Here is an 18,869-nt window from a genome sequence, read left to right on the forward strand (position 1 = left end):
AGCGGCTTAGGGAACTGGACATGTTTAGCCTGAAGAAGAGAAGGCTGAGAGGAGATATGATAGCCATGTATAAATATGTGAGAGGAAGCCACAGGGAGGAGGGAGCTAGCTTGTTTTCTGCTTCCTTGGAGACTAGGACACGGAACAATGGCTTCAAACTACAAGAAAGGAGATTCCATCTGAACATTAGGAAGAACTTCCTGACTGTGAGAGGCGTTCAGCAGTGGAACTCTCTGCCCCGGAGTGTGGTGGAGGCTCCTTCCTTGGAAGCTTTTAAACAGAGGCTGGATGGCCATCTGTCAGGGGTGATTTGAATGCAATATTCCTGCTTCTTGGCAGGGGGTTGGACTGGATGGCCCATGAGGTCTCTTCCAACTCTTTGATTCTATGATTCTATGATTCTATGATTCTAAGATCCATCATTTTATTCCTCAACTTATGTCTTACTGGATTTTTAATAAGGTTAAAAGTTCTGAATCTTCATTCTTCCAAGCAGGACCAGTGGTTTCAGCTTTGTTGGCTAGATGGTCTGCTACAAATGTTTGACAGTGTTGTCATCTTTAAGACTATTTCCCTACAGGTTCTCCTGCCTTGGAAGTATTTGGAACTCAAGCTCTGAATAATCTGGAGTGGGGAATGACAACCAAATAATTTGCTGATATGTAAATAAGCAGACAAATGTCTTTCGAGGACCCCAGAATCACTGTAATGACCAATGAGATTTAAAACAGGTTGTAGAAAAGTACTATTAAAGTGCATTCTACTCTCTTTACCATTGCTTCTGTCAGTGCCATTTTTAGTGCCAAGAATCGTGATTGACTGGACTGCTCCAAGAGATATTTCAGGACTGTGTCAAATTGATTAGCTATGTGTACTTTTTCCCATGATGGACAGAAAAAATATGCACTCCTGCAAATTGTCAATGCCAGGAATGGCCATGCAGGTTACAACCTCTGATATATCCAGGCTGCACTGAAAAGGGAGTGATCAGCAATGTTTGTCTGTATAATATAATCATTGTTTTAGATTCTGACTGGTATCACATTTTGCTTCTTATTCATTTTGTGCTCTGGTACAGATACCCGAGATTGAGATTAAGCATACATTGATGGACATAATTTATACTTCCGCCTTGGTGTTTTAAAAGGGAGGAAACCACAAGGTCTTAACTCCTTGGCTTATTTCAAGCAATCTCTTTTTTCTGTTTGCTATTGTACCACATCAGACTAATATGCTTCCCTTCTCAACATAATACACATATATATTGCGTCTCTATAGCCCAAATCCTGAAGCTTCTGTGTTGGCATCCCATCTCCGCCAGTGTAAGGTTCTGCATAGTGTTTAAGCTGGCATTGTAGTGTCAACAATGATATACAGCTACCTAAACATGTGTGCTAACCTGCCGGCAAGTAGGCTCTCCTCTTAGGATAGGAAAGTTGGCTTACTCCTTTATACATTTCCTAGCAAACTGGCAGAACTATAAAGCTTCTCAATACAGTGATCCATATATTGTAGCTACAAACCTGTAATCAGTACCTAGTTTACAAATTTGTTTCAAATATATTTTCCTTATAATTTAAATGTGTATTCTGTTGTGAAGGGAAGCATATTAGTATTTCACAATCACATACAGTCATTTAGGCTATTATAATATGTACAACTACTTGCAAGAGAAATATTGTCCCAAGGCAGTGATGATAGATCTCTAAATAGCCTGTCTTTGATCTTCCAACTTCCTATAAAAGAAGTCTGCAATCAATTTTTGAGCACTTTCTGAAATGAAATCTCAGAATCTCTAACAGTATCAGTACTGGGAAACCAAATGCAGAGCAGCTTGAAGACCACAATTCTCCACTCCCCCACCCTCTCTTTTTTTTTTTAACTCAAAAAGCTATTTCCTCTTTAATGCACATCTTGGGCTGAATTAAATTCTGCATTTTTTGTCCCTATGGAAATTCCAATGTTTTTCCAGGGATTAAAATTGTGCTATGTCAACACAAGCGTTTGTAGTGTAGAATACCAAACATAGAAAACACCCAGGGCAGAACACTTCTTCTTGTTGTTTAGTCGTTCAGTCATTTCCAACTCTTCGTGACCTCATGGACCAGCCCACGCCAGAGCTCCCCATCGGCCGTGGCCACCCCCAGCTCCTTCAAGTTCAAGCCAGTCACTTCAAGGATAACATCCATCCATCTTGCCCTTGGTCGGCCCCTCTTCCTTTTTTCCTTCTTTTTTCCCCAGCATCATTATCTTCTCCAAGCTTTCCTGTCTTCTCATTATGTGGTCAAAGTACTTCATCTTTGCCTCTATTATCCTTCCCTCCAGTGAGCAGCTGGGCATTATTTCCTGGAGTATGGATTGGTTTGATCTTCTTGTGGTTCAAGGCACTCTCAGAATTTTCCTCCAACACCACATTTCAAAAGCGTCTATCTTCCTTTGCTCAGCCGAACATTTCTTATAAGTAGCCAAAACCCACCTTTCATCCCCAAAAAATGTAACCAAGAAAATTTTGATGTCCAAAAATGTTATTACAGTTTTCAAAAACACCTAACATTTATTGTGAATGAAGTAATTTTCTACCCAATAATAAAGCTTTAATTAATTAATGGTATATCCTGCTTTCTTCCTTGAATGGGACTAAAGGCAACTTGCAAAAAAGTAAAAACAAGAAAAATAAAAATAAAATAAATATTGAATAAAAACGTAGAAACATAACGGAGCAAGTTAAAATCCCTGTTTTATTTGTGAAATGGGCTTATTAAGTGATTAGAAATGCAAAACTGTTCAAAAACAGAACTATAAAGCTTTTTAAAAAACTGCGCCCAAATCTTATGAAGAGTGAATCTACACTGTAGAATTAATACAGTTTAACTGCCAGGGCTCAATGATATATAACCAATGGAGCTGTAGTTTTGGATGGTCTTTAGGCTTTGCTGTCAAAGAGTGTTGGTGCCTCACCAAACTACAAATAATAGGATTCCATAGATTTGAGCCATGGTAGATAAAGTGGGATTGAATTGCATTAATTTCACGGTGTAGATGCACCCAAAGGACTCCTTTGAACCAAAGCAGTCTCTGTTGAGTTATATTTCCTTCATTCTTTGTGACATCCTCTTTACAAACAGAGTATATCACCTAAACATTGTGTCAGTCCTTGGAGTATATGTCGACTCATGTTCATGCTCTCTACCCTACCACAGGAGCGGGTATACATATGTGTGGGGTTCATTCTGCCAAATGGTACATCTAGGTGTTAGACTATAGATTAGTAGACCTTCTGCTCCTTTTAAACTGGTGAAAAATATCTCTCCCACCCCTTTTTATCCAGAGTGGTCATATGGTTCAATGTATCTCAGTTGAGTTTCCCCTAATATTCCATGCTGCCCCCCAGGCAAATTTCTAACTTCAGATATGATAACACTGCTGCAAAATCAAAATCAAACTTCTATGTCGGGTTTCCCTGGTTTTACATAGCGTATACGACCAGAATAGAACGTTCACTTTGAAAACCAACAACTGTATGAATCAATTATTAGATCAGCAGTTCCCAGATGTTTTCGGCCATGGAACCTTTCAGAAGACCTTTTTTCCCCACTGAAACTTGATCCTTAAGCACTGTGAACCCACAAAGTTTTATCTACTCCTATTGCCTGGTTGTCTGTTTCATGTAATAGGTTTGCTATAGATCTGTGCAATGAAAAAGATGAGTGTCACCAATGTTTTAACAATTTAGACAACACCATGTCTTTCCTACATAAATAAATCTAAAATAAATTGACTGTCTTTACAACTTATTTTATATTTGCCCAGAAATACTTTTACATCTTGGGTCTACATTAGCTATTTACAGGAATGCCCTTCTATCAATGAAAGAAAATACAATTGACTGGACAGACCTAGTGTGCAGCTTGATTTCTGTTTAATAGACTTTTGTGGATTGTATTCATTCAGGTCGGGCTACAAAAATGAGTTCACAACGTTTTTCAAATGCACTCTGCATTCGCTTTTCATGCAACCAACATACTAGGTCACCCTGATCAGAAGTGTCTCCCCCATGCCTACCTTTCAGGAAGAGTAGATATGGCACATCTGCTTTCGCTAATACTGTTGATTTGACCATTGCTCAGCTGTAAAGCTAGAGATGCAATTTCATTTAAGCATCTTCCCAAAGGAAGTATTGTTCCCCTTTTCATACATCTCAAGTCCACTCACAGCATCTTATGCTTCAGGCCTAGTTTATCAGCAGCCACCTGGAACCAATTAGGAGGCCTGGCTGTTCTTCTCTAGACTCACTGTTTCCAGTCCAAAGAGAAGTTCATCCCATCATGATAGCATGCAGGTCTAATAAATAAACACTATAAATACTCTGTAGTATACCATGCATTTCAAAAGGTCAGAAGAGAATGCCATGGCTGCCTTAATGGCTCTAATTTTCCATTTTGTGCAATGATTCCTATTGTGATGAACAGTTCTTCCCTATTAAATAAATACTAATATATGTAATACAGTAGTGCATTTGGAGTACAAAAATGCTGATACTTACATACGTTTACTACTACTGTACTCAAGATTCACAAACTATGGACGACAACAGAATTTCTGAATATTCACATGAAATCTTATGTGTTGTATTCTAACAGAACAGAAAGTAGATTTTAGTTTTCCTTTCTTTGGATTAGGCTGCCCAAATGTGTTGAGTGCACATTCAGTCAATTACATGTCATTTGTTAGTGTTTCTATTAAATGCACAATAAATGACTGTACAGTCTTTGTTGTACTCATGCATTACATTTTCAATTAAAGTCTTTTGGGGTTCCACAGGGTTCAATTCTGTCTCCCGTGTTGTTTAACATCTACATGAAGCCACTGGGAGAGATCATCCGGAGTTTTGGGGTACGGTGCCATCTGTACGCAGATGATGTCCAATTCTGTCACTCCTTTCCACCTGCTACTTAAGGGGGCTGTCGAGGTCCTGAACCGGTGCCTGGCCGCTGTAACAGTCTGGATGAGGACGAACAAATTGAAATTGAATCCAGACAAGACAGAGGTACTCCTGGTCAGTCGCAAGGCCGAACAGGGCATAGGGTTACAGCCTGTGTTGGATGGGATCGCACTCCCCCTGAAGACGCAGGTTCGCAGCTTGGGTGTGATCCTGGACTCATCGCTGAGCCTGGAACCCCAGGTTTCAGCGGTGACCAGGGGAGCATTTGCACAGTTAAAACTTGTGCGCCAGCTGTGCCCGTACCTTGGGAAGTCTGACTTGGCCACGGTAGTCCACGCTTTGGTTACATCCCGCCTAGATTACTGCAACGCTTTCTATGTGGGGTTGCCTTTGAAGACGGCTCGGAAGCTTCAACTAGTCCAACGCTCGGCAGCCATGATTCTAACAAGAGAGGAACACAGGGAGTATACAACCCCCCTGTTGCGCCAACTCCACTGGCTACCGATTTGCTCCCGGGCTCAATTCAAAGTACTGGCATTTACCTTTAAAGCCCTAAACGGTTCCGGCCCAATCTACCTATCCGACCGCATCTCGGGCTATGAACCCACCAGGACTTTGAGATCTTCCGGGGAGGCCCTGCTCTCGATCTCGCCAGCTTCACAAACACGGCTAGCGGGGACGAGAGATAGGGCCTTCTCGGTGGTGGCTCCCCGGCTGTGGAACGCCCTTCCCACAGACATTAGATTACCACCATCTCTAATGGTATTCTGCAAAAAAGTAAAGACCGGGTTATTTGTGCAGGCGTTCGAATAATTAGTGCAATGATTGGTAATGACATAGGAATGGAACAATGGATGACAAATCTGGATCGTGTTTTTTAGTGATGAGACGCTAGTGAATGGTTATTATAGTAATCGTGTACTAACAGTGTATTAGATTAGGTTGTTAACTGTTTTTTATATTGGTGCATTGAATTTTGCTGTTTCCTGTGTGTTGTGAACCGCTGTGAGTCGCCTCCGGGCTGAGAACAGCGGTATAGAAGTAAAGTAAATAAATAAATATGTATCGCAAAAATGATGTGGCACTGTCTGATTCAGTAACTGTGTGTGTGTGTGGAAATATCAGAAACTGTTATGATTGCATAAGAGATCCAAAGAACCTGACTAGGTTAGTGCTTTTTGTTCATTTTATTACACTCTTAAAATCTGACAATGAAAATAAGAGTATCTCTTCCCCAATAAAAAGAAGAGCAAACTGCATTCTTTATCTGTAATTCTTTTTAAAGATTGCTATTTTCCATGGCCTGGAACCTTAGCATCCATTTATTTTCCCCCATATCTTCATGTTATCCTACAAAGAGACTGGATGAGTCATAATAAATTAGAACTCTCAACACCAACTATTTTAAAGAGAATTCAGTGATAGTTTTTAAAATGGGGGTTACAGGGCTCCAAATAATGCATAAGTGTTTCAAAAGTCAGCTCTTGTATATTTCAGCTAAGTGCTATAGTTGCATCTACACAAAAGCATAGAGTGGGCAGGTATGAATAGGAAAAGCAGATATAAAAATCTGTGGATGAAAAGAGGCAATTTAATGTTATTTGGATAAGATTAAAAACAACAGACCATAGAGGAAAAGGAGTAGAATAAATTGATATTGTTAAGAATGATAAAGCATCACCCGCATCATCTTGAACTATATTACTAAATCTAACAGAACCCATGCAAACTAAATATTATCAGCTTTACTTTAGGCATCAGGAAAGTGATAGGTACTCCCATTTTCAGCCGCATCAATACACACCCCACTGAAGGTGTGAGGGACACTGTGAGTGAAGGATTTCCATTTCTATTTAATTAATCACTTTGCTGAAAATATCTGAAGTAGAAGATAAATGTTTCACTGAACGGCAGTCAGTGACAGAAGAGCTCCCATTAAAGTGGAAACGTTGCCTTTCTACGTGGGAAAAATGGATGGTTCTTTGACCTGGAAAACTAAGGGGACACAGACTGAATTCTTGAGTCATCCATTTATTCCATTTTTCTTATCAGGATGACAATAAAGGTGGCAAATTGCTCATACATTCATAGCACAAGGCTCAGTGAAATTACATTTGGGGGCGGAAACAGGAAAATAAAGCTTTATACTGTTTCAGTTGCAATGGACACTGGTTTAAAAACCACAACAACATTCTACTCATTACTACTATAACTACCTGTTAGAATATTGTACTGGATAATCATGAATCCTGTGAGAACTCTTTGATCATGCCATTAACAAACTAATCTATCAATCCATGCATTCTGAATATTTTTATTAGGGTTTAGGTGAATGCAATGGGACTCTACCAGGAAGCTAGTGTCTCACAAGACGTTCAAGTGAGAAATCCTACAACAAACTTGCCCCAATTCTCTCATATATAGAGGGGGGGGGAGTAAAGGTTTTTCCCTGACATTAAGTCCAGTCGTGTCCAACTCTGGGGGTTGGTGCTCATCTCCATTTCTAAGCCGAAGAGCCAGCATTGTCTGTAGACACCTCCAAGGTCATGTTGCCGAAATGATTGCATGGAGCGCCATTACCTTCCCACCGGAGCGGTACCTATTGATCTACTCACATTTGCATGTTTTCGAACCTATACACACACACACACACACATACTGCTTCCAATTTTGGAATAATTTATCTTGCAACTGAGGGCACTGTCTCAATTCAAAGAATGAGGTAGAATCAGTTGTTTTCATTCTACTGATAGGATGTTTTTTGTTCCAGCCAGGCCTGTAGCCAGGATTTTGATTCGGGGGGGGGGGGGCTGAGTTTGTTTCGGGGGGGGGGGCTGAGTCTGGGTGAAAGAGGGTCTACCCTAGCAAACCTTTTGTATCATTACCCCAATACCCCCATGCATATGGGATATATTGAGTATGGTGATCAGATCATGATATGAATAAACATAACAGTTTAAATAATGCACCAGTAAGGCCTTTTTGTGAACCACCATGAGAATGGGGGGGGGGGGGGGGCTGAAGCCCCTCAAGCCCCCCCCCCCCCCCCCGGCTACATGCCTGGTTCCAGCAGAGAATTTAACCAGCAAGAGAGAGACATTCTTCAGCCCTGTGCAGCATGCTATGCCATGTACCATGTTGATTCAAAGGATCTTCTAATTCTCCAAATCATATTTGCAGGACATGTGGCAGTCTGCATAGGATGGGAGAAGTTTTAATTTCTAAAATGACAGAATAATACCTATTGACCTTTAAGTATCACATATGTAATACAAGATTTAGAAAACACTTCCATAAAAAGAGAAGTTTCATCTCAAGTTTATAGTCACAAGTATGGATCTGCAATACTGTCATTTTGCTATTTCTAATTCTTTAATATGAACAGGATTTGATGTCCCATCTCTTAGTTTTTGAATTCTGCTTCTGTCTTCTGGAGTAACTATCCCTCCCAATTGTGTCCTACCTGCAAACTTGATGACCATGCCTTCTAACTTTTCATCTAAGTCATTAATAGAGATGTTGAACAGAGCCGGGTACAGGGCAGAACCCTGCAGCATTCCACTCGTCACTGGAGTCCAAGTGTCTCTACAAGAATATGTGTCCATTTGTTAAATTTTAATATATAAAGAGATGGACAGTGTTTGAAAAATACCTAAAATCAACTGACACAGTGTCTGCCTAATGGAAAATTGATATGTGTATTTTGTAAGGCGGAGGAGAACTTATAAAGATATATGGTTTGTTGATTTTTATAAAGATATTAGGACTGATTTATTACATTTCAGAACACTTAGACTTTTAAGCATTAAATATGGGTCAAGAATCTACACGTGTCAAGAACTGACATCCATTAAAATAAATCACACAAAATGACATTTGTATTATAAAGTATGACACAACCATGGCTCCTATAAATAAAGAATGAGAAACTTTCACAGGAAAAAATATTTCCTTGCAAACTGTGGCATAGTTTGACATAATCAATTCATCAATGTAGAAGTCAGACAACACACTGTCTGCTGTAGGCAGGAGCCTCATTACCTCATTAAAATGATAATAGGTGTGGGGATCCACTTTTTTATTTGGCTATATAATTAAAGCAGGAATAATAAATATAAGCAGCTTGGTTTCTTGGCTGCCATTTTCAATTTGCTTTTTAGAGTAAATTTGAAGAGAAAGGGGATAGGCTGTCCAAGTTTCATTTCAATAGAACTCTATGCAAAAAATGTTTTCTAGTTTTGGTTAGTATGGTGTGGGGTTAGAGCCACTGTGATATTGTTACTACTGGATATTTTATCCTAGTTAGAAAGATGTAATCTCACTTCTTGTTCCCGAGACAACAGGATGTAATAGGAAATCTAACCGTAGGAAAGGAAATTGACTCATGCAAGAGTTTTCATGGAGAAAAGGTGTCTCCACTGAAACTTTTATCATCGATTCTTGTTTCCAAGACAACCCCAAATTTTCAAATCCAATTGTCACAGGGACAGAAAGTGAGGTGAAATCTTCTGAACAGGGGCACAGGCAGCAAATAGACATTACAGAGGTATTAACACTTCCCTATGCTATCAAAAAAATGGCTGAATTAAAAATGTATCTGTTTAAATTTATATACAATTTCAGATTAAGGACAAACCTATAGAACCTATCTTGTTCATAACCCCTGGACTGTCTGTGTTTTGTTAGAATGAATGTTATATTTCTAACTAATTTTGTGTTTTCAATATAATTACTATGCAGGTATGACTGGTTCTGATATTTATTTAAGTTTATGTCGGAAAGGCACTTCAAAATAGCATAATACTGTATTTGTAAAAATATACAGTCAGCAAGAGTTTCCTTTGCTATCAATAATATGTTAGTCACAGTTTTGCAGCAATAAAGCTGTGGAATCACTCTGTTAGCAAACTAATTCATTTTGGATATCACTCAGCAACATCATCCATATCTGTCGAAAGTGAGAGCAATACAGGTAAGCCCTTAATGAGATGTGCAATGGGCTCATCTGATTCAGCTGGACGGAGACAGAATTTAAGCTCTTATGCTATATTTTCTGCATTAAAAAAACTAAAATGGTGCTCTATTATTGGATGAGTTTGCTAAGTAAATCACGTATTTAAATTATTGTTGTTGTTGTCACTTAAGTTTAATCTTTCCGCTTATTAAGTTATCTCTATTACAATATCATTAATATTCTAAAACTACATCTAAGATCTAATACATATAACAAAGCAGAAACAAACCTAAGTATTAATCAACAATATACAAGCATACATACATATTACTCCAACAACTAAGAAAGGAATACATATTACTTACATCCTATATGAATAGGAAAAACTGTAGCAGATAATCTGTAATTACAATCAATAGGAATCCAGTGCAGCAAATCCAACTGAGAGCATATTTACACTTACCACTTAAATTAGTTTCAAACTGGTATTGAAGAAAGTGGCTTCACTTTGCAGATCATTAACAAAGAAAGTCCTGGAACCAGTTAGAGGGCCAGGTGATGATTATACAAACCACAGAGCATTAATGCTCATGAAGGGCTTTCTTTCATGTGCTTTCATGGGTGTTCACTGCCTAGCTGCCACAGTCTGAAACTAGGTTTGAACTGCATTAAATGACCAGTGTAGTTGGGACCAGAATCTACCTTAAAGGCTAGGTTTTTATTGTTTTCCTAAACTCAGACCACATTATAAATCATATCTAATGGACAGTGGAATCCACAATACATCTGATAAACTCTTAGTCATGAAATTGTGGTTAGTCATTAGTGTAGTACATGTATGTATGTATGTATTGTTAAATAAAAGTTGTTAGTCTCTAAATAAATCTTTTCTTAGAAACAACAATATTGAGTGAGTTTACACCTAAGAAAGCACATATACAATTGCACCCATTTCTTTAATAATGTTGTTTCTTTCTCTTAAATTGTTCATCAGTAGACAGAATATATGATCCACACTGATTAACAGCACATCTTGGTCTGATAAGTTGACTGATTGTTAAAAAAGACATATTCTCAATTGTGTTAAGGTATCCATAGCTAATCCAGAAATCATTACTTTAAAAAAAAAACTAGACTTTAACACCTAGGGAAATATGATCATCATGCAAAATAAGAATACATTAATGATGTTGCAAAGGGAGGGGAATATATTGTTTATTCTGCTGGAGATATCTAAAAACCAATGACTGGCATTCTGTTCAGTAATTATAATGTTTTACGTGTCTGATGGCATGGTGATTGCATTAATTCAGTTTTATAGTTGTTACACTATTGGAACAACTGAATGAAACCTCCAAGCTTAACATTTTAGCCATGCAGGCCCTCAACACAGGAATTTCTGAAGCATTGACAACAGAACATTAAGCAGTGGTGCACTCAGAACTATCCCAATAGTAGGATGGACTATGATAGGCAGGTGTAACACTACCCAGAGGGGACTGAAAGCATCCCTGCTCATCACTCCACTCTGTGATGCCTCAGAAATTCCTCTGTCAGGAACTGAATGGCTTAAAAGACAGTTTTTTTGGAGGAGGGCGATAACTGAATATGGAAAAAAACACTAATATCTCTAAACCCCACAGATCTCACAACACGCCATATTTTACACCACCTCTGCTGCTGCCCTATACCATTTTAATATGGATTTAGCACATCACTCTACTGACTGTTGCCCAGCGTGCATACAAGGTTGAGACATGGACTGCTGTGCTCCTTGCTCAGAGTGAAAGCATACTTGCTGCCACCCAGGATTTCCACTCAAACCCAATTCCCATTTCTCCCAGGTGTCCTTCTGTCTGCTCTTGGTACCACCCGAAGGAGCAGTTGCCAGAAAAGTTAAACTCAGTGCGGACCTTGACACAGATGGGGACATCAGCCAGAAGCAAAGACAGCAGCTGGAGCTCTGCCCCTTTAGACCAGGAAGGTCTTGCAAGACTTGCAGAGGGATTGCAAACACAAGGTGAACCTTATACATCCCTATCAAGAATGGCATAAAGCAGCAGAAAAATCCATGAATAACCAAATTGCTAAAGTTTAACCCAGAAATGTGAAGGGTTGATTGTATGTTGCTGTAGCTACATCTACTAATGCAGGATCACGTCCATCATTTAGTTTTATGTATATTTCCCTTATTTTATATATGGCTTCAGACATAAGACAGATTGAAGAAATGATAAAACCTATTTTGAAATGGAGTTTGTATATTTAAGAATTTTCAGATCATTTGAAGCCTAGAATGGTTTGATGATTTTTTTACTCCTTGTATTCACTAGTACAGATATAGTGATTGCAAAGTGCACAGCTCCTAGGTATCCACTTTCACAGATTCAGATTTCAAAAAAGCATTTTATATTTTATAGAAATATCTTGTAGCTACTTCACCAGTATACATAAAAATTGACAGTATACAATATGATCAATTTAATGGAATAAATCATTAGATATTAAATAGATATTACTATTACTTCACAATTTTAGACCACTGTTTATTAATATCCCATATGAATAGTGGCACTATATATATATATATATATATATATATATATATATATATAGTGACGAGACAATACATTTTTAACTGACATTAAAATGGTGGCTTGTCAGCTATCATCAGTACTTTACCACAGCTCTAATTGAGGGGAAAAGAAGGATTTAGTTTTCAAACTATTTTAAGATAATTTTTAAAACACTGTAAGAGTAAGAGAACACGCTTCAGTGTTCTCCCGACCGACAGAAAATGTATGGAAGTCAGCTAGTTAAGACATAAGTTAATTTTCAGTATAATTACTTTCCTTGATTTTATCAGTTTCAGTAATAATTGTGGGAAATTCTGAAAGTTCATCCATTCTTGCTTATATTTGAAAAATACATTAAAACAGTAAAATACATCACTGCAAGAAGCTTTAAGTATATTAAAATGTTTTCTATATCTATATAAATTTTATTGAAAATTATTTTCTTTTTAGATCAAATATAGAAGGTATATTGTGTTTTTTATTTAGATTTTAATATTCAAAAGACTGAAATACTTTTAGACATAACTTGCATTTGTCAACAATATTGTACCATTCCTTTTAATGGAAAATCGCAATATTTTCTTTTCTTTTTAGAATCAATTCCCCTTCTCAAGGATAAGGGTGATAATCTTTGGTTTTCAAACCTGCCATTATTTGCCTTCAGGCGCAAATTTTCAAACATAGGTTTCTAAATGCACTCCTTATGCCTTAGCTTTACACTGAAAGGTTTATAGATCAGTCATCCTTGCTGTGAAATTCTATTTCTAACATAAAATTTCTCACTATACTCATGATTATATTGGATTCACTTATCAAATATACATTTGAGGTAATCAAAAACCCAAAGGCAACTTCAGTCTCTCCAAAACTCATATTCTACCTCTGGAGAAACAGATCTGAAATGTAAAAATAATAGGAAACTATATAAAGAGAGAGAGAAATAAATGCATCGTCAGTCAAGATACAGACAAATATAGACGTTTTTGTGTCATTTACTCTTCTGAAAGACATGATAAATTTTAAAAATGTCAGTGTCAACATAGAGATGAACCTTTGTATCTAAGTATAATTTTAACTGTTTTGGCCAAAAAACCCTAAAGCCACCAGATCCTGTCTGATCTTGGAAACGAAGCACAGTAAGCCTTGGCTAAATGAGAGACCACCAATAAATACCAGAGGAAGGACCCAACAGGAATATCAGAGGAAGGACCCAACAAAACCAACTCTCAGTATTCCTTGCCTAAGAAAACCATTTGAAATTCATGGGGTCATAATAAATTGACAGACGACTTAAAGGTGCTCGCATGCACTCACATTTCACATTATTTAGCCATATTCATTTGCATTATTGTTCAACTTAATAATATTTAGGCACATAATGATATGTTTTCAAGAGACAGAAATTTATTAGTATCACACAATTGTGGAGGCTTATGCTCTGCAAACAAAAGGGGGGAAATGAACAGTAGACAAAGCTCTGATAGATTTTTGGAGTAAGTGCTCAACAAGAAGTTTTTCAGTTGGGATCACAGCTTAAATATAAGACCCCTCCCAAGTCTGCCTGGCATCTCTTTTGCATTCCAGCTGAGGGACCCTAAAATAACATCTACCTTTTCGCTATTATATCATACTAAGCTAGCAAGTGAAAACATGGAACTAGATATTTATTATTCACCTGGAACAGAGAGAGAAATCTGATATCTACCCCAACTCTTTCCTGTCTCCCTAATGTTCCTGGAATGCTTCAAACTTGGTGATACATAGAACGGGTCCACCTGAAGCCTTCACCTTCACTTCCAATTCACAGTGCACTCTAGAGAATTTTCATTGAAGATAAGGTGAGCAGAAAAGATATGTTTTAAGTCCAGATTTGCATGGCCAGATCATAAATAGGAGGAAATGATGTGATAAAACAAGCAGGGCTAGCAAAAATCATGCAAGGTATACCATAATTACCTTAGTTCTTGCAAAATGATGAGTTGCAAAAGGAAGGTAGTCAGCCTTACACATTTGCTGGGGTTAGGTGCAGAAGACCCCCCCCCCCCCCATGAAAGTGAGGGTAAATGAAATAAAGAAATTGCAAGTTTTTTACCTGAGTGAACACCTATACAGGCAGTTCCCAAGTTGCAAACATCCAACTTATAAAATGAGTCATAGTTAAGAACAAGAGTAAGACAACAAGAAGTTAGAGAAATCTACCCCCAGAAAGGGAAATTCACTCTTGAAAGAGTTATTATGGGGGAAAGGTATCTCCACTGAAGCTTTTTCACCAATCCTTGTTTCCACAACGAGCCAATTTTTTCAAAATTCAATTATTACAGGGACAGAAAGTAAAGTGGAAACTTCTGAACAGGGGCACAGACAGCAAAACAAACATCACAGGATGTTAACTCTTCCCTATGATATCAGACTGGAAAAAATCAACTTATATCCCCATACCAAAAAAGGGAAATGCGAAAGACTGCTCAAACTTCCGTACAGTGGCCCTTATTTCTCATGCCAGTAAGGTAATGCTCAAGATCCTGCAAGGAAGACTCCAGCAATACATGGAGCGAGAGTTGCCAGATGTTCAAGCTGGGTTTAGAAAAGGCAGAGGAACGAGAGACCAGATTGCCAATATCCGCTGGATAATGGAGAAAGGCAGGGAGTTTCAGAAAAACATCTACTTCTGCTTCATTGACTATTCTAAAGCCTTTGACTGTGTGGATCATAATAAATTGTGGCAAGTTCTTGGTGGGATGGGCATACCAAGCCACCTTGTCTCTCTCCTGAGGAATCTGTACAAGGACCAAGTAGCAACAGTCAGAACTGACCACGGAACAACAGACTGGTTCAAGATTGGGAAAGGCGTACGGCAAGGCTGCATCCTCTCACCCAACCTTTTTAACTTGTATGCAGAACACATCATGCGATGTGCGGGGCTGGATGAATGCAAAGCTGGGGTGAAAATTGCTGGAAGAAACATTAACAACCTCAGATATGCAGATGACACCACTCTGATGGCCGAAAGCGAGGAGGAGCTGAGGAGCCTTCTAATCAAGGTGAAAGAAGAAAGCGCAAAAGCCGGGTTGCAGCTAAACGTCAAAAAAACCAAGATTATGGCAACAAGAATGATTGACAGCTGGAAAATAGAGGGAGAAACCGTGGAGGCCGTGACAGACTTTGTATTTCTAGGTGCAAAGATTACTGCAGATGCAGACTGTAGCCAGGAAATCAGAAGACGCTTACTTCTTGGGAGGAGAGCAATGTCCAGTCTCGATAAAATAGTAAAGAGTAGAGACATCAGACTGGCAACAAAGATCCGCCTAGTCAAAGCCATGGTATTCCCTGTAGTAACCTACGGATGTGAGAGCTGGACCTTAGGGAAGGCTGAGCGAAGGAAGATAGATGCTTTTGAGCTGTGGTGCTGGAGGAAAGTGCTGAGAGTGCCTTGGACTGCAAGAAGATCCAACCAGTCCATCCTCCAGGAAATAAAGCCCGACTGCTCACTGGAGGGAAAGATACTAGAGACAAAGTTGAAGTACTTTGGCCACATCATGAGGAGACAGGAAAGCCTAGAGAAGACAGTTATGCTGGGGAAAGTGGAAGGCAAAAGGAAGAGGGGCCGACCAAGGGCAAGATGGATGGATGGCATCCTTGAAGTGACTGGACTAACCTTGAAGGAGCTGGGGGTGGTAACGGCCGACAGGGAGCTCTGGCGTAGGCTGGTCCATGAGGTCACGAAGAGTCGGAGATGACTGAACGAATGAACAACAACAACATGATATCCAAAAATAGATATATAGATAGATAGATAGATAGATAGATAGATAGAGTTACATTTACAAATGTACCTGTTCCAACTTACATACAAATTCAACTTAAGAAGCAATCTACAGAACCTATCTTGTTCATAACTTGGGGGCTGTCTGTATAGGAATTTTTAGGTATTCCTGTATGACTGGTTAACTTTTGCTGGATGCTGACCATAGAATCATACTGGTGGACCTAGATATTCCTATAGAAATGTTCTCTCTATATCTGTGTAGGTTCTCCAGGATGACCAGGGGAAGTTGACCACCGAGTCACACTCAAGGACCTAGACATTCCTGGAGAAAACATTTTAAAACAAATACATGAATAATCAATTCCACAAAAGTCAAATTGCAAATATTGAGGGATGATGCCTGAAAACAGCAGAAGCTGTAAAAACTACACCATTCTATGTGCCAATACTTGTTCAGTCTCTCCTCGTCTTAAAGCAAAATTTCTTGAAAATTATAAATTAGAACATTTCTTATTATTCTGTTAAGTATGTATGGAAATTCCCAAGTTAGGAGAAAATGTCCAATAAAATATCTACATCATATTTAAGCAGACAGTATAAAACAGCAGTTTCCACAAACGTTAGCTGGCATTTTTGAATAAGAGTAATTCCACAAAACAATCATAATCCATAATGTTTGCTACATGTTTCACACAACAATATATGATATTTTGGACCATTACTGCTCACCAGTTTTAATCTCTGCAAAGGTATCCTGCTGGTGTCTATCGGTGTCCTTTCTGTAACATTACCAAATCTGACTTCGGGAATAGCAATTGCACACATGACATGAGCCCACCTGTCAATAAAGGGAGAAAAATGCTAGCATTAACAAATAAAAAGCCAAAATGTTTATGTGGTTATTTTTTCACACTGCATTTTCCAAACTTTACAGTGAGTATAAATAACTCATCAGCATAGCATTTTTATATCTGTAAAAGTTTAAAATGCATTTTAGATCTGCCCTTTGTAGTCTCACAGTCAGAGATATCAAAGTGTTGCATTCCATTTAGCTGACATTTTCTTGATCTATATTTTGAAATTTGTTTACTTCCGTCAGCACTCCATTAAGAGATACTTGATGCTTAATTAACATTTAGCTAAAAAGTTGCCTGCAGAGAGAGTATAATAACTATTTGTAACAAATTCAAAATACTTAACAAATAAATTATAGATGTGTCTGTGAAAAAATTAAAGAGAAAAATTCAAAGAATGGCCAAAAAAATGAAGATGGCAGCCTCATTCAATTAATCTTTTCATACATACAGTTATTTAATAAATTTAATGAATACAGGCAATCCCTGAGTAACAAACATCCGACTTACAAACAACTCATAGTTAAGAATGGAGGTGAGACAACAGGTAGTGATAGAAATCCACCCCAAGGGAGGGAAATTCACTCTTGAAAGAGGTCTCCACTGAAGTTTTATCACCAATCCTTGTTTCCACAACATGCTCAATTTTTCAAGATCCAATTATCACAGAGACAGAAAGTGAAGTGAAATATCTTGAACAGGGACACAGATAGCACAACAAATACCACAGAGGTATTAACTCTTCCCTATGCTATCCAAAGCTTGTGTGTGTGTGTGTGTATAGCTGGAGTGAAACTGAAAAAATGTACCTGTTCCAACTTACATACAAATTCAACTTAAGAACAAACCTAGAGAACCTATCTTGTTCATAACTTGAGGACTATCTGTACCCTATTTTTCTGAGTGAAATTGTTCACAGAAGAATTACAACCAATCTTAAAATGCAGAATAAATAATCAGATTACAGCAACTATGTTGAATACATAAACAGGTAAAATTACAAATACTCATGTTTCTTTCTATAGAAAACTACTCCACTGAGGTTGGTTAGATAAAAGTCCTATAGAGCATTGTAACTCTTCTTGTTTATGATATAAAACAAATTGGGACACCAAACAGCAGACTAGCATTCCCTCTCATCATATGTAGAAAGCTTCTACACTTATAATGAAACCCAGTTAAGCAATTTTTCCAATGCTTTTTGAAGCAGCAAATGGAGCATACTAGTGAGAATGTATTTCTTCAAAGGAGCAGCAAGAGTAGATAGCTGCATCCGTTACATTCCCACCTACTGCCAGATAGCTGTAGGTTGCTTTTTTGGTTCCCCATTAAAATTGGTTTCTACCTTTCCACCATTGAGAAGACCTTCCCAATGTCAAGAAGGGCTTTCCGCCATTGAGAAGACCTTCCTAATTATAAGAATTATTAAATCATTAAGAGGCTTTCCCAGAAACAACAGGACCATCCAAGCCTTAAGAGGACCTTCTCAACAATGAGAAGACTTTCCTAATTATAAGAAGACCCTCCAAACATTAAGAGAACAATCCGCTCATTACAAAAACCTTCCTAATGATAAGAAAACCTTCCAGCCTTTGAGAGGCCTTTCCTACTAACAAAATTTCTGTGGGAGGCTTTGTACATAGAGTTGTACTCCCTGGAAGGTTCTGAGGTGCAAATGTCTGTTTTTCTTTCAAAATTGCAATGGGGGAACTTGGGGGCCACATGAAAGGTCACCATAAGCCAACCAATTTCCATCTTTAAATGTGCTTGAACTGGT

General features: G+C 38.3%; 1 protein-coding gene across 5 annotated transcripts in view; it reads right to left on the minus strand.

The window, feature by feature from the left end:
- The window catches only part of KDM4C (lysine demethylase 4C), a 276,898-nt gene that overhangs the window by 38,600 nt on the left and 219,429 nt on the right, over positions 1-18,869 (minus strand). For all 5 annotated transcript variants that reach the window (XM_060762302.2, XM_060762301.2, XM_060762305.2 and 2 more), the window contains one exon: positions 16,968-17,076. In XM_060762302.2, coding sequence (XP_060618285.2) covers positions 16,968-17,076 — 109 coding nt within the window. The remainder of the gene's footprint in view (positions 1-16,967; positions 17,077-18,869) is intronic.

The sequence above is a fragment of the Anolis sagrei genome, chromosome 2, assembly GCF_037176765.1.
Source record: "Anolis sagrei isolate rAnoSag1 chromosome 2, rAnoSag1.mat, whole genome shotgun sequence".
Classification (NCBI taxonomy): domain Eukaryota; kingdom Metazoa; phylum Chordata; class Lepidosauria; order Squamata; family Dactyloidae; genus Anolis; species Anolis sagrei.